At 41.0% G+C, this 15,337-nt stretch overlaps 2 protein-coding genes across 9 annotated transcripts in view; one reads left to right on the top strand and one right to left on the bottom strand.

The window, feature by feature from the left end:
* The window catches only part of LOC103359611 (ly6/PLAUR domain-containing protein 2), a 25,435-nt gene extending 24,312 nt beyond the window's left edge, over positions 1 to 1,123 (top strand). For 3 of the 5 annotated variants that reach the window (XM_008285029.1, XM_008285032.1, XM_008285028.1), the window contains exons 5-6: positions 354 to 383; positions 516 to 1,123. In XM_008285029.1, coding sequence (XP_008283251.1) covers positions 354 to 383; positions 516 to 718 — 233 coding nt within the window. In that variant the 3' untranslated portion in view covers positions 719 to 1,123. Of the gene's footprint in view, positions 1 to 274; positions 384 to 515 lie in introns of all 5 variants that reach the window. The other 2 variants (XM_008285031.1, XM_008285033.1) reach the window with 2 other exon arrangements.
* A 2,459-nt stretch (positions 1,124 to 3,582) lies between these two features.
* The window catches only part of LOC103359609 (uncharacterized), a 15,240-nt gene continuing 3,485 nt past the window's right edge, over positions 3,583 to 15,337 (bottom strand). The window contains exons 1-20 of one of the 4 annotated variants that reach the window (XM_008285026.1): positions 13,780 to 13,838; positions 12,171 to 12,458; positions 11,790 to 12,080; positions 10,847 to 11,227; positions 10,335 to 10,622; positions 8,847 to 9,140; positions 6,932 to 6,970; positions 6,499 to 6,837; positions 6,110 to 6,406; positions 5,907 to 6,021; positions 5,702 to 5,749; positions 5,515 to 5,541; positions 5,338 to 5,382; positions 5,234 to 5,260; positions 5,110 to 5,157; positions 5,007 to 5,033; positions 4,859 to 4,897; positions 4,690 to 4,755; positions 4,557 to 4,589; positions 3,583 to 4,107 (exon numbers count right to left, since the gene is read on the bottom strand). In XM_008285026.1, coding sequence (XP_008283248.1) covers positions 4,571 to 4,589; positions 4,690 to 4,755; positions 4,859 to 4,897; positions 5,007 to 5,033; positions 5,110 to 5,157; positions 5,234 to 5,260; positions 5,338 to 5,382; positions 5,515 to 5,541; positions 5,702 to 5,749; positions 5,907 to 6,021; positions 6,110 to 6,406; positions 6,499 to 6,837; positions 6,932 to 6,970; positions 8,847 to 9,140; positions 10,335 to 10,622; positions 10,847 to 11,227; positions 11,790 to 12,080; positions 12,171 to 12,458; positions 13,780 to 13,825 — 2,724 coding nt within the window. In that variant the 5' untranslated portion in view covers positions 13,826 to 13,838 and the 3' untranslated portion in view covers positions 3,583 to 4,107; positions 4,557 to 4,570. Of the gene's footprint in view, positions 4,108 to 4,556; positions 4,590 to 4,689; positions 4,756 to 4,858; positions 4,898 to 5,006; positions 5,034 to 5,109; positions 5,158 to 5,233; positions 5,261 to 5,337; positions 5,383 to 5,514; positions 5,542 to 5,701; positions 5,750 to 5,906; positions 6,022 to 6,109; positions 6,407 to 6,498; positions 6,838 to 6,931; positions 6,971 to 8,846; positions 9,141 to 10,334; positions 10,623 to 10,846; positions 11,228 to 11,789; positions 12,081 to 12,170; positions 12,459 to 13,779; positions 13,839 to 15,337 lie in introns of those variants that run through there. The other 3 variants (XM_008285023.1, XM_008285025.1, XM_008285024.1) reach the window with 3 other exon arrangements.

Genomic DNA, 15,337 nt, shown 5'->3' with positions numbered 1-15,337 from the left:
TGAATCACAGCTGTACAGTTTTGATTCTCAGTTTATTACCTATAAGCTCAGCTTCTCATAGTCAAGTACTATAAATACAACAAAATAGATTTTCATTAAATTAAAATCACTCTATAAAGAAACCAGTGACAGAAATCTTTGCCTTTCGTTATATACAAATATATATGCTTACTTTTATATGGTTAGTTTGTTGGTAGCTTGGGAAATGTCCTGCAGGTCACCTCCTACAGATCCCTTTTCCTCTCCAAATATTCTGTTTTTCTTTTTTTCCGCAGTCGCCCAATCCTCCCCAAATGGCAAAAAGTGCTTCTACTGTGATGGACTATCGTGCACCGCAACTCTCAACTGTGAAGGGAATGAGGACCACTGCATCACAACAACAGGTAACAGCCCTACGGCATGTAGTGTCTACTATGTGCTCCGCATATTTCCTCTCCTCAGAGGAATGTTTAGTGATTCTAGCACACGTATTAAAGCTTGAAGCTGGCACACTGACATTATTTACATTCCACCAGTGAATACAGGAGGGGTATCGGTGGCTGTGAAGGGCTGTGCTTCCAAGATGATGTGCTCAGGTGCTCAAGCTGCTCAGACCATCGAAGCCATTGGAAAAGACAGTAGCTGCTGCCAGGGCGACTTCTGCAACAGCGCCACCAGTACAAGTGCTGGCATTCTGCTCCTGGTGGCACCGCTGATCTCTCTGGTGTTGTTCTCTTAGTTTTGCACAACCTCATAGAGCTTGCACTCGTGTAGTTATTTTTTCAGATGTGTGACAAAGTAGAAATTTAGAAAGCAAAAGACAAAATGTTGTTGCTTTTTGGTCTCCTGCCACATGCCGTTTGTAATCTGCTCATTTTCGTTCTCTTTTTATTATTACTGTTATTTCTTTACACGATGCCTGTACATTTAACGACAAGTGACTTGGATGGTGTTGTGAATGGCAGCGCTGTTTGTTTTTTGTGTCATAGTTTAAACAAGGAGAAAGTTGAAAATAGACTGATGCACATATTGGGTTCTGAGTGCTGTTAGTAACTGACAGATGTTGTGTTTAGAAATATTTTTAAAAAATGCGTTGATGTTATTTGATATGAAGCAAACATAAATAAAAATTCTGCTGAATATATTTCTGTTTTTTATTTTTTTTAAAGTTTTCTAATCCTCTCTCAGTCCCATCAGAAAGTTTAAAGTATTAAATGTTGCTCTGACAAGTTTCCCATTGAATAGTTCAGACTAAGTGTAGAAGTATATACACACCACTATGTGTATCATGATGGGCTCTGTGTTTATCACTCACGACACACCCATAAATTCTGTCGGCCAGAATGTTTACTTGTGATGTGGCGAACCAGAACAAACACCTCATAATTTGACATTTACTGTTTTGGCTGCGTCTCATTCATTGTGAAAGTAGGTCATGCAGGTCAAGGTCTGATTCAAACTAACAGTCTTTATTTGTTGGTTGAAGGCATGTAAGATAAATACTTGTCACTCAGTTGATGAGATTCATTCATCAACTGAGTGGCAATAAATGCCAGTTAGCCAAAGAGAATATGAGTGCATAAGTATAAATGATATAATCTTAAATTATATTTTCACTGAGTGGCAACCTCAAGGGCTGACAAAAGTGGCTGAAATGCCAAAAACTGCACTTCCTCCAACATCCACTTGAGGCTGGCTACAGAAGCGGGTCATTCTCCATAAGCTCCGTGTTAAAATGTTCATCTTTACAGCATAATGAACAATTCTTGCAGCCTGGTACAAAAAGCTGTCCTGGTCTCTACAGCTAATCTCCCCATTCACGACTAGTGTGTGCACTGTGAATTCTTATATAACTCAGCCATATGTATTGTGTTAAGGCTCAAAGCTGTGCATGAATTTTGGACATGGCCGCTTTGAGTAACAGGTGGGCACCCTCACATGGAACTAGAGATGTCGCCTGGCCTGCTTCAGCTTCACTCATGCTCTACTTTTTTGCCCGTTTTAGAACAAGTCTGCAGCTGGTCAACCAGAGACACCACACTGACCTTCAAAGGTCGTGGACAGGAAATCAGTGGGAGACATAAAGGAGTGTTTGTCCATCTTCTTGTGCAGTCATTGGCTTTGACCTTGCATGTGTTTTCACTTGCAAATTAGTGCGGCAATACTACGCTGTTAATTTGAATTGTAGCACTTTACCTATCAAATTGATCTCTGGTGCCTACAACAAACACACACACACACACACACACAAATCAAGAAGTAACACAGGGCCAACAATAATGACAAAATGAATTCTGAACAATAGATAAATGACACCCTGCTAGTAATGGTGAAAAGAGGAAGGTGTGTTGTTTCTCTCAGGCTAAGGAGTAATGATGAAAGAATGGGAAACTACAGCAGTGACTTTTGAGGTGTACACACAGGCTGCAGACGCACAAACTGGAAACTCGCTCTGGTGCAGATCTGCCTGACAACAAGAGTCTAACCAGACATTTGATATTTCCGGTTGTATGGTCATAAAGAAGAGCATGATGTGTTGTTTAAACCCAGACACAATTTAAGGTTCTAAATATGATCTGCTGTGAAGGCCACATATACTGATCAATTTGAACTAACCAAAAATATCAAACAGCAAAATTTTGAGTTTTATTTAGAGCTTATTAAAGCATATGACCAAAAAAACAAACAAACTAGATTTAGTTTAGGCAGTTTATTGTCACATGCACAAACAAGCCATGACATTCAATCCACTGACAGGTGAAGTGTATCATATTGATCATCTCCTTACCATGCAATGTTCTGCTAATTTTGGGTGCTTGCATTCATGTGGGTGCTACTCTGATACATACCACCCACGTAAACATTGATCCAGGCCGCCTGCATGGCAAAAACACTCCCAAACAGCAGCATTTTCCCCCAACACCACACCGCAGAAACCACTCAGGAACAGCTCGAGGAACATGACCAAGAGCTCCAGGTGTTGACCCGGCCTCCGAACTCCCCAGGTCATGTCGACTTTTAGAGGTATGAGGAGGACGTAATATTAGTCAGGTGGTTTTAATATTTTGGGAGGGATTGGTGAAGTTTTGCACAATGTTACACGCCAACATTAATCATTATTAGCTGTTGATGTCTGTCTTCAGAGTCTATATTGGTTTGTTCCCATCTTTAACTGTGTTTTTGTTTGTCTTAACTGGCAAGAAAAGAGTAAAAGGGGCTAGAGGGACCTTTCTGTATGAATTTGAAAACATCCAGTTGATGATTTGTCGCAATGTGTACACTCTTCAGCAGTTTATTCGGTAAGAAGCCAATGAAACGCAACAATGAAGGCAATTGAAAACTAGTGTCTGGTGATTCTTTGAATTCAGCCGAACTGGTAACTATAGAGCGCTTAAAGGCAGATTTGCTTTTATGAGATGCTCTTTAAGCTTAAGATGAAAAATCAACCATCATAGAGTGGTGGTGAAAAATATTGATACCATGTAAGAACATACATTTCCCCTGAAGCTACAAAATCTGCTTTCTCTTGTTTTAACATTGACTATAAAACAGCAGTTGTAATTTTTTTTAGCTTTATAAACAGCTATCTCCCAACAACTGAGGTCAAATGAGAAAAAAAGCATCTTTATTGTTGTTTTTAGCTAGTTTACAAATTCAGTATCATGGCAGCAGATTAATGGCATTTTACATCCTTCAAAGTATGAAGTAAATGATGTTTAAATGAAGCTGAAGCTGAAGCTGAAGCAGGAAAATAATCTCATACTGCAGCTATGTTTTGACGTTCACTCTCTTTCTTCCTGCTACCACCACATCACATCAATAGAGCTCGTTCCCCCCAATGCTAAACCAATCAGACTAACCACAATACGTACAGCTCATAGCATCACTAAGCCTTTAACACGATGTCTGACTACTCCTCACATCTTTACCTTACTGGACACTCCATGTACAATAGATCACCAAGCCTTTCTTTCTTTCAAGTCTTTTCTAAATGAAATGAAGTTTACATGCATCATTTCTCCCCCATGTACTGTGCAGTATGTATGAATATAAAATAACAACAGAAGCACGCTGCTGGAAGCATGAGATGTTTTCCAAGATGTCTCTGAAGATCTGCATTTGGAAATCCTGCAAGAAATTTAAGGAAAGTCATTGGTTACAATCTTAAATTGCTCTCTGCAGTGTGTTAGTTTGTTACACAGGACAAAAACAAAACATGCAAAAAGGTAGAACATGTGACCACAGTGTGCATTTGGCTCAGAAAAAGCCACTAAATAATGGCAGATAACTATTGGTAAAAAAAAAAAAATACAGTTTTTCTTAACTCTTAAAATATTGCCAAACTGACATGATTTAAAAACAGTTAAAAATATTCTTGAGTTTCCTCTACTTCTTCATAGAGGTGCAGGATTTTATATTGCAGCCCACAGTGAGTTAAAATCTGACAGGAGCACAATCAAGAAACAACTCTGTGTTCAGAGGGTTAATAGTTAGTGGAGAAATGTACAAAAGAAACGACTGAAGTCGTTTATGTAGATGATTTGGGGTTTACCACTTCCCACAACAATGGCACTAACCAGGCCTAATGAGGTTAAAGCCGCCTCCGGTTGCTGGAAAAAAAACAGAACAAACAGGAAATGAGATGATTAATATGTAACTGAATGAAACACAATGGTGGGATGTTGAAAGGAGCTCGTCTGGAAAACTCACTCCTTTGGGGATGGAAAGTGCGGTTTGTCGACATGAGTGCCAAACACTACACCGTTGGCGTTGTTTCTGGAGGAGGAGGAGAAGAAAATCACAGTCTCAGCTTTAATCTGTTGCTTACTGCTACACTAGGATCATGTGATGTTGTGGGGGAATGCAGATAAACACTCACAAATAGCCAACACTGATGTTTGCAGTATTTCCCTGGTGTCTGCAAAGGTGATAAACATTTCATTTGTAATATTTGACAGTTTCAATTAATGTCTGATTTTTCATCCATGTTGGAAGAGAGTCAAAAAGCAAAAGGATAAAAGTGTTACCTTGACAACCTGCTCCAGAATGACTTCCTATAAAGATACCACCAATTAATATGAAAGTGTTGAACAGGAATGTTTACAGTGAGAATGATAAAATCTAGTTTACCTTGGCGACCTCTCATTTTGCCACCCGATGCGATCGTCCTCTGCACTGCTGAAAAAGGAAGACTTGTAAGCGTGAGGTATTTCAATTAAAAGTAAATGTTTCACAGGCCTTTAGGTGTTCTTACCGGGTAAATCGCCTCCACAAAGACTTCCTGTTTGGAGAGCACATGATTATTTGCAAGCATGGTGCCACTTTATTTGTGTCAAAACAAGCCGTCTCCTTACGTACCGTTTTTCCGGCCTTGGAGGTCTCTCCCTGTCTTCAGGAAATCTCCTGGACAATTTTGATGAGGGTAATATTTTTTTTAAAAGTAGGACGAAGTTTAAAAAAAATAAATAAATAAAAGGAAAAAAAGACTGTATTGCAGAACATAGTTCATCAGATGCAAGTTTGAATAAAGCCTACCTTGACATTCTGTCCCACAGTGACCTCCTGTGGAAGTTTGAATTGCAGAGGAAGATATTTAGCTTTAAATAACTTGAATTGTTTGAAAACACCTTCAGAGGAGCCGAGTCTTTTGTAAATTCTGGAGACATCAGTGCTCCTTACTGAAATGTTTCATCATTTTGCACGTCTACATTTAAATACATGCCTTTTCTCTGGTCGAGGTGGTGGTGTCAGCGAGTCATTCCTGTTCTTCCTGGGGGGGGGAAATAATGCTGTAAATACAATACTTCCAACTCTAAAGCTAAAAAAAAAAGCTACACTAATGAATCTTTAACATTCTAAGATAGACAAGCATCATTGGATTTGATGTTACAAATGTACTGGCACATTTTGAAGTGACACAACTTTACCTTTTCTTGCACATGAACACCATCAACACTACAGCTACGATGATGACGATCAGGACTACGAGTGAGACTGGAACAGACACCGGAAGTGAGCTTCTCAGCTGGTACATGAGTGATCCTGGACATGTAGGAACATTTTAAGGTTCATGCAACTATAGAAAGAAAAAGTCAATGTATGAAATGCTGGAGGAAGCGTGTGCTCTAACCTTTCACATTCAGCTTCACAGTGCTGGCTTGTTGCTTGCCACGCCAAAAGGTGGCAGTACAGGTCAGGCCTTGGACTCCGTCTCCTCCAGCGACCATGAAAGTGATGGTGGATGTGGTCTCCCAGATGCCACGCGACGTCAAGGTGTGTGAGACCTCACTGCTCAGGTTAGGGACGCTCCACGAGAACACGGGAGGGTGCGACTGACACGTGTGTGCAACAGAACACGAGACGGTTATGGTTGAACCAGCATCCACTTCTGCTGGAACTGCGGTCATCACTGGTTTATCTGGGGAAGCTGAACACGTCACACACAAAGCAGAGTCTTAATGCAGCTCAAGAAGCAAAAGGACAAATTTCTTGACACGTGAGAGTAATCTAAACACAAACCTTTCATGACAATAAACACGCAGCTGTTGTTGAATCTGTGTTTTTCATAACCCCTCTCTGCATGGAAGCAGAAGGGCCCATTGTCAAAGGGTTTGATGTCATCGATCTCCAGCGAGCAGTTCCCTTCGTTCAGATCTCCTAGCATTTTGGTTCGGCCCTTAAAGTGGTCGATTACTTTGCTCTGGCCATTATGGAAGACAACGCCTCCTGTCTTTTTGGACCAGATGCCACGACTCAGAGGGACACTGTCTTCGTACTGGAAGCTGCAGGGAATCACCACACAGGAGTGTGTCAGGGCGCTGAACCTGAAGGGGACGTCAGCAGGCAGAGCATGGAGTGCTGCGAAGACAGAAAGAAAAGCCACAATTCAATACCAAAACCAATCCTCTTGTGATGCTACTTGATAAAAGAGTTTTGAATGACGTGCACCCACTGTCGTTTTCATGAGGGTCTTCGACTGGTTTCACGTATTCTGGAAAAACAAAAAATGACAGAAAGAAATTGATTTAATCTTTAAATATTATGTCATCATCACAGGACAGTTTGACACTTTGAGATCATTTTTCTTCACTTTCTGGAGAGTTAGATGATCGATAGATTGATGTAGCATCTCAACAGCTCACAAGTGAACTAGTTTCATCCAAAAAGTTTATATAAAGACAACAAGCTGTCATTTTGGGGGGATTTCTGAATGGCTTGATAATTAAGCCGGACGTATGCTCTCTCCATGCTGTATGTCACATGGTTGGTTACCTTCAGAAACCCACACCTTTGCCATCAGAGAGCATTGCTTATTCAGTGTAACTTTCCAAAACTAACTCGGCATCATTCACACCCACTTCACACCTTGACTGTGTGAACACCAAAGAGAGGAGACGAGCCTTATACTTCTCATTTAGGCCCTCTTTTTTCTTCTGATTTGTGGCAGTGTAGACATCATACAAGCACTTTAAGGACAAGCTCACTTGTTGTAACTGTTTTGAGGTACGAAACAACAGATACTACATTTATAAAGCACTTGATTAAATTTTAATTATTTAAAAATACTATTCGTGTTAATAGGACGAATGAAAATGAAATGTAGCTGCGGTTTTCAGTACCGCAGAGGGTTAGGTCTGTTCTTCTTTTGTTTTGCAGTAGTTGTCATAAAATGTGGCTTTCATTTCTGTTTTTTGAGGTAAGTTCTTAGTATAGTGGCCACAAATAAACATTATTATCTGTAAGCTTTAATAAAGTAACGAATCACCCCCATGCATGCGTGACATACTGTTATAATTAAGTATGATTCAAGCTATTATGTGTTCTGAGTCTGTATTTTTCCATGATTCCTGTGGTTCTTATAATTAATTAAGTTTCAAGTTATTATGTATTCTGAGTTTGTATTTTGTACTGAGCTTATAATGTGTCTGGTGAGAACCGGTTGGCACACTTGGAGACAGCAGAAATTCTTCTTTTTATTAGATACGATTGCTTCTTTAGCTACACGCCGTACCAACAACATCCACACACGTTGCTTACTAAATGTCAAGGACGTGGACAGAGCGCAGAAGAAGTATGCCAGTCCACGTCCTTGGTAACTGGCCAATTAAACTCGGTAGCGAACAAATCTTATCTATGTTCGGGTCAGGCCCAGCCCAAGAAGATATCTGTAACCTGGAATCGAAAAATCTCAGTTCAGCTGGACATGAGAGCACTCTCTGTCTGCCTGAATCCAGCGCTGTGAAACTTTACCTGTGACCTAAATAAACTGTTTAACCTGAGACCTGAACTTTTCTCCGACTATTCCTTGGAGCTGTTTCAACAAAAGAACTGGGTCTAACAATACCAAAGATGTGATATGCATGATCCTTGAGAATGAAGATACTGAGAAACAAAAAATGAGAACAAAAATAACAAACTGTCCTCCAAAATTTTACAAAGAGTCGTCAGTTAGCACTTTTTTTTATGTCTATGAAATGTTTCCTTTAAGAGATTTTCTCAACAATATCCCATCTCCTACTCTTTGCCCTTCTCTATGACAGCCAGCTTTTCAGTGTAGCTACTGTACTTGGCTATAAACACAATTGATTTCCAGTGTCGTCAGGCAAGACACCTTGAAAACTACTCTGGGAGTCCATAATCCAGCCCTTAGAGAGCTTGAGAAGGTGCTTTGTTATTGTTTGATTGAGCCAGGCTTCCTGTTTTCTCTTGTTTCCAGTCTTTGTGCGAAGCCAGCCAAATGGCTCCATACTTACCAGAGATATGAGAGTGGTGTCAATCTAATCTAGCTCTCCACCAGAAAGCTCATAGCCAAGTCGTATTTCCTGAAGTGTAAAACTATGAAGTGTGTGTGACATGTAGAAACTCACTTTTTATATGAAGAGTTACAGAGTCTGACGTCTCCCCAGTTTTAAACTGAGCAGTGCACGTCAAAGGTTTGCCATCGTCGCCCAGAGCTCCAATAAAAGTCAGATTTGATGCTGTCTCGTACTTGTTTCCGGAGATCTGTTTGGTGCTTAATGAACTCTGCATGTCTTCAAAGTTCCACACGATGGTTGGTGTGTTCTTCTTGCATGTGTAGGAAACGGAACAAATAACACTCTGTGCCACACCCTCTGTGGCCTCGCCGGGTGGTTCAACCATTTTGATTTCCTCGTACGGACCTGAGCAGAAATGTGACAGCGGCGCTTAAAACAAAGGAGCTTTTTAATCCTACACTCACCGGCCACTTTATTAGGTACAACTGTTCAACTGCTGGTTAACACAAATATCTAATCAGCCAATCACATGGCAACAAGGTGAGCATCTGAGCATCAGAATGGGGAAGAAAGGTGATTTAAGTGACTTTGAAATGGCTGCCAGATGGGCTGGTCTGACTACTTCAGGAACTGCTGATCTGCTGAAATGTTCACGCGCAACCATCTCTTGGGTTTGCAGTGAATGAACTGATAAAGAGAAAATATCCAGTGAGCAGCAGCCCTCTGGATGGAAATGAATGAGGAGAATGGCCAGAATGGTTTGGGATGACAGAAAGGCAACAGTGACTCAAATAACCACCAGATACAACCAAGGTATGCAGGAAACAATCTCTGAACGCACAACACGTTGAATCATTGGTGAAGCAGATGAGCTGCAGCAGCAGAAAACCACTCCTGTCAGCTATGAACAGGAAACTGAGGTGACATTTCGTACAGGCTCGACAAAATTGGAAAACAGAAGATTGGAAAAACGTCACCTGGTCTGATTTCTGCTGCAACATTCAAATGGTAGTCAGTCAGAATTTGGCATGAACAACATGAAAGCATTGATCCATCCTGTTCAGGCTGCTGCTGCTGGTGTAATAGTGTTGGGGGTATTTTCTTGGCCCAGTTTGGGCCTCTTACTACCAATTGAGCACCATTTAAACACCAGAGCCTGCCTGAGTATTGTTATTTACGATGTCCATCCGTTTATGACAACAGTGTACCTATCTTATGATGACTACTTCCAGCAGGATAACGCGCCATGTCACAAAGCTCAAATCATCTCAAACTGCTTCCTTTAACACGACAATGAGTTCGTTGTACTCTATTGGCCTCTACTGTCACCAGATCTCAATCCAACAGAGCACCTTCGGGAGATTCGAATCAAGAATGTGCAGCCGACAAATCTGAAGCAACTGCGTGATACTATCGTGTTAATAGGGACCAAAATCTCTGAGAAATGATTCTAGCACCTTGTTGAATTGAGGCTGTGAAGAATCAAGACAGTTCTGAAGGAAAAAGGGGCCTCCTAGATGGTACTAGCAAGGTGTTCCTATTAATGTGGTCAGTGAGTCTATTTTCAGAACATGACAACACATCTTGCATTCTACTCACATTCAACATTCAGTTTGAGCTCATTTGAGGCTTTCTGACCACCTGGGTAGGATACAGAGCACTTGACGCTCTGGTGGTCTTCTGCTGCAGTCCAGGTTCGCTCCACTGTTGTTTCCCACATCCCGTCAGATACCAGAGTGTCCACAGTGCGATCTGTTCCATGTATACCACTGAGGGTGAGGGTGGGGGGATCAGAGAGGCACGTATGACGTACACTGCAGGACACTCTGCTCTGCTCTCCCACCCTGGGGATACCAATGATGCTCAGCTGTGGTTCCTGTACATGGTCTGTAAAATCAAAGCAAGAATAGAGAGCCAAAGTGAAACTGGAAGTCGCGGATTCTGTTTCACAAGTATGAAAACCTCATATTAATGACTGAAAGTACAGCCTTGGAGCAGACACTTTCTCCACAGTGGTTCTTGTGCTGGATGCTGTTGTGCATTTGTACAAAATCTCCATAAACATGTTTCAGTTTTTCACTAACATCAATGGGAACTGAATAAATGCTTACCTGAAACAACAAGCTGAGTGCTTTTATCATAAAACGAGTGGCCCATGGTGTGGAAGGAGGTAATGGGGTTCTTATCTATCCACGGGTAGAGTCGGACCTGATTGTGGGACATTTCCAGCCTCTCGATTTTGAGGCTACAATTGCTCTCACTCACAGATCCCATCAAGCTGGTTTTCCCTCTGAACTCACTGATAACATCATTTCCTCTTTGGTTGAATACAGCTGGGTATCCACTGCTCTGGTACTTGTACCAGATAACTTGGAGGTTAGAAGGCTGGTGGATGCTGTAGGTGAATTTGCAGGGAATGATGATACACGAGCCTCTCAGTCCTGTTACGCTGCCAGGAGTGGTGAAGGACCAACCCCGAGACAGCATATTCCCTGTAACAAGAAGTCACATTTGATGCAAAGTTGCTTGTCCTTTAAGCAAGTCATCAGTTGGTGTCAAGAAAATCTGGCTATCCTTTCCAGTGTTTGAATTTAATTGAGTTAAGTTCATGGTATTGCATTGGCATATATTTCTAATTAAAGTGTTGAATCATTGTCATGCATGAACCAAACAACAAGGATCGACAAATTATCCATCAGAACGAAGATACCGAAAAACAGAAATTCAGGACAAAAATACTAAACTGTTCCCCAAAATTCTACAAATCATGCTTTCATGGGACCTGGAATTTGCACAGTGATCTCCTTTAACAGATTAATGTTCATCTTTCTAAACAATACAACATCTCCACCTCTTTCCTCTTTTCTGCAACGGGCAGCTGTTGACTCTGCTTTAGCATATCCATTGTACTTGGCTACAAACACAATTGAGTTCCAGTATCATAAGGCAAGACACTTTGACTACTCTGGCTTCAATCTAATCGAGCTCCACCACAAAACATGTCAGCATATCTTATTATCAAAAATGTCAACCTGTTGACTGTGTGTGACTCACTTTTTATATGAAGAGTTGCAGAGTCTGAGGTCTCCCCAGTTATAAACTGAGCAGTGCACGTCAAAGATTTACCATCATCCTCCGGAACGCCAATAAAAGTCAGATGTGAGACTGTTTTGTACGTATTGGAGATCTTTTTGGTGTTTAATGAACTCTGCATGTCTTTGTAGTTCCACATGATGGTTGGTTTGTTCTTCTTGCATTTGTAGGAAACGGAGCAGACAACACTCTGTGCCACACCCTCTGTGACCTCGCCGGGCGGTTCAACCATTTTGATTTCCTCATATGGACCTGAGCCAAAATGTAACAGTGACGCTTAAAGCAGTGGAGCTTTTCAATTGTATTTTCAATACATGACAACACATCTTGCATTGTACTCACATTCAACTTTGAGTTGGAGCTCATTTGAGGCTTTCTGACCACCTGGGTAGGATACAGAGCACTTGACACTCTGGTGGTCTTCTTCTGCAGTCCAGGTTCGCTCCACTGTTGTTTCCCACATCCCGTCAGATACCAGAGTGTCCACAGTGCGATCTGTTCCAGGTATACCACTGAGGATGAGGGTGGGGGGAGCAGAGAGGCACGTATGACGCACACTGCAGGACACTCTGCTCTGCTCTCCCACCCTGGGGATACCAATGATGCTCAGCTCTGGTTTCTGTACATGGTCTGTAAAATCAAAGCAAGAATAGAGAGCCAAAATGAAACTGGAAGTCCTGGATTCTGTTTCACAAGTATGAAAACCAGTGGCGGCTGGTGAAATGTTTTGGGGGGGGGTGTGCAGTCTGAAAATGACCGTTTATTTTAAATCAGAAATTAGAATATGAGTAACATCAGACACAACTATTTACAGGAATGCATATTTTCTATCTTTGGAGGATATTCTAATCATAAACTAACTTCACATTATTAAGACCAACCAGAATTAAATTTCAAAACTATTCATTAAACTTTCATCAATATTTACAGCATCTGTTCAAACACAAAACACACAACATACATAATGAAAAACACACTGTTCAGGCCTCCAGACTAACTTTTTCACTGGTAGCACCAGTACGACCCACTTTCTCATTTTGTTGCACCTCCCACCTGGTCACACAAAACATACGACTTTCTGAACATTTTCTTATCGACTGACGCTTTGATTCACTGATGCTCCCTAAACGCCCCACATAGCAGACTGAGGTAGATGCTGTTGATGGCTGTGGTGTGCTCTGACAGGTGTGTGACCAAACATGACTTTAAAAATAATAAACTAGGGCGTTCTAATTTGTCCGAGGTTAAACCGAGTTATATTTATTCTACACGCAGTCTTTTCTGTGAGTGGGAATGCAGCGAATGTAGGTACGCTCTGTTTTTCATGAGAAGATCTAATTTTTAAGTGTAAATACTGCAGTACACCGAAGTCATGAAAGTTCTACTTTCCACCACTGTGGTCCACACAGCAGATTCCTGTGCCGGTTACAGCCACACTAACACAGCTTTATGATCATCATGCTCATCAAATCACACACAGTCTGGAGCTATTTGAAAAAAAAGCTATTTGATATCCAACCACAGAAGACAAAAGCAAATAAAGACTAAATTATTGGCTTACAGAAAAAGTGGACAGAGCTGCGCCCCGTGAGAAAATCTGCAGCTGCCAATCAGAGCCCAAGCCAAAGTCACATGATCATGAAAAGTTTTTCAAGCTACATACACACTGGTGGCCGGCGACCCGCATCCAGGAAGTGTAAAATTAGTAAATGTGCAGTGAAGACTAATTTTGAATCTCTTAATAATACAAATATTGATAATATGGCAAAAGAATATGAATGATATTGTCAATTTTATTATTATTTTGTTATAATTAATTCAAATTTAATACTGCTTTTTTATCTGGTCATTGGTAGTGGGGCCCCTGTGCCCTGTACTGACCAACCGCCACTGATAGAAAACCTCATATTAATGACTGAAAATACAGCCTTGGAACTGAATAAATGCTTACCTGAAACAACAAGCTGAGTGCTTTTATCATAAAACGAGTGGCCCATGGTGTGGAAGGAGGTAATGNCCACCCTGGGGATACCAATGATGCTCAGCTGTGGTTCCTGTACATGGTCTGTAAAATCAAAGCAAGAATAGAGAGCCAAAGTGAAACTGGAAGTCCTGGATTCTGTTTCACAAGTATGAAAACCAGTGGCGGCTGGTGAAATGTTTTGGTGGGGGTGCGCAGTCTGAAAATGACCGTTTATTTTAAATCAGAAATAAGAATATGAGTAACATCAGACACAACTATTTACAGGAATGCAAATTTTCTATCTTTGGAGGATATTCTGATCATAAACTAATTTGACATTATTAAGATTGACCAGAATTAAATTTCAAAACTATTCATCAAACTTTCATCAATATTTACAGGATCTGTTCAAACACAAAACACACAACATACATAATGAAACAAACACTATTCAGGGCTCCAGACTAACTTTTTCACTGGTAGCACCAGTACGACTCACTTTCTCATTTTGTTGCACCTCCCACCTGGTCACACACAAAACATACAACTTTCTGAACATTTTCTTATCGATAGACGCTTTGATTCACTGATGCTCCCTAAACGCCCCACATAGCAGACTGAGGTGGATGCTGTTGGTGGCTGTGGTGTGCTCTGACAGGTGTGTGACCAAACATGACTTTAAAAGTAATAAACTAGGGCGTTCTAATTTGAGGTTAAACCGAGTTATATTTATTCTACACGCAGTCTTTTCTATGAGCGGGAATGCAGCGAATGCAGGTGCGCTCTGTTTTTCATGAGAAGACCTGATTTTTAAGTGTAAGTACTGCAGTACACCGAAGTCTTAAAAGTTCTACTTTCCACCACTGTGGTCCACACAGCAGATTCCTGTGCCGGTTACAGCCACACTTATACAGCTTTATGATCATCATGCTCATCAAATCACACACAGTCTGCAGCTATTTGAAAAAAAAGCTATTTGATATCCAACCACAGAAGAAAAAAGCAAATAAAGACTAAATTATTGGCTTACAGCAAAAGTGGACAGGTCCCGGACGCACCGAGCTGCGCCCTGTGAGAAAATCTGCAGCTGCCAATCAGAGCCCGAGCCGAGGTCACATGATCACGAAAAGTTTTTCAAGCTACATACACACTCATGTGGTCGGCGACCCGCATCCAGGAAGTGTAGAATTAGTAAACGCGCAGTGAAGACTAATTCTGAATCTGCTAATAATACAAATATTGATAATATGGCAAAAGAATATGAATAATATTATTAATTTTATTATTATTTTGTTATAATTAATTCAAATTTAATACTACTTTTTTATCTGGTCATTGGTAGTGGGGCCCCTGTGCCTTGTACTGACCAGCCACCACTGATAGGAAACCTCATATTAATGACTGAAAATACAGCCTTGGAACTGAATAAATGCTTACCTGAAACAACAATTTGAGTGCTTTTATCATAAAACGAGTGGCCCATGGTGTGGAAGGAGGTAATGGGGTTCTTATCTATCCACGGGTAGAGTCGGACCTGATTGTGGGA

This window comes from Stegastes partitus, unplaced genomic scaffold, assembly GCF_000690725.1.
Source record: "Stegastes partitus isolate 25-593 unplaced genomic scaffold, Stegastes_partitus-1.0.2 Scaffold383, whole genome shotgun sequence".
NCBI classification, from domain to species: Eukaryota; Metazoa; Chordata; class Actinopteri; family Pomacentridae; genus Stegastes; species Stegastes partitus.
The sequence above is the reverse complement of the archived record's forward strand: the minus strand, read 5'-3'. Positions and strand labels throughout refer to the sequence as shown.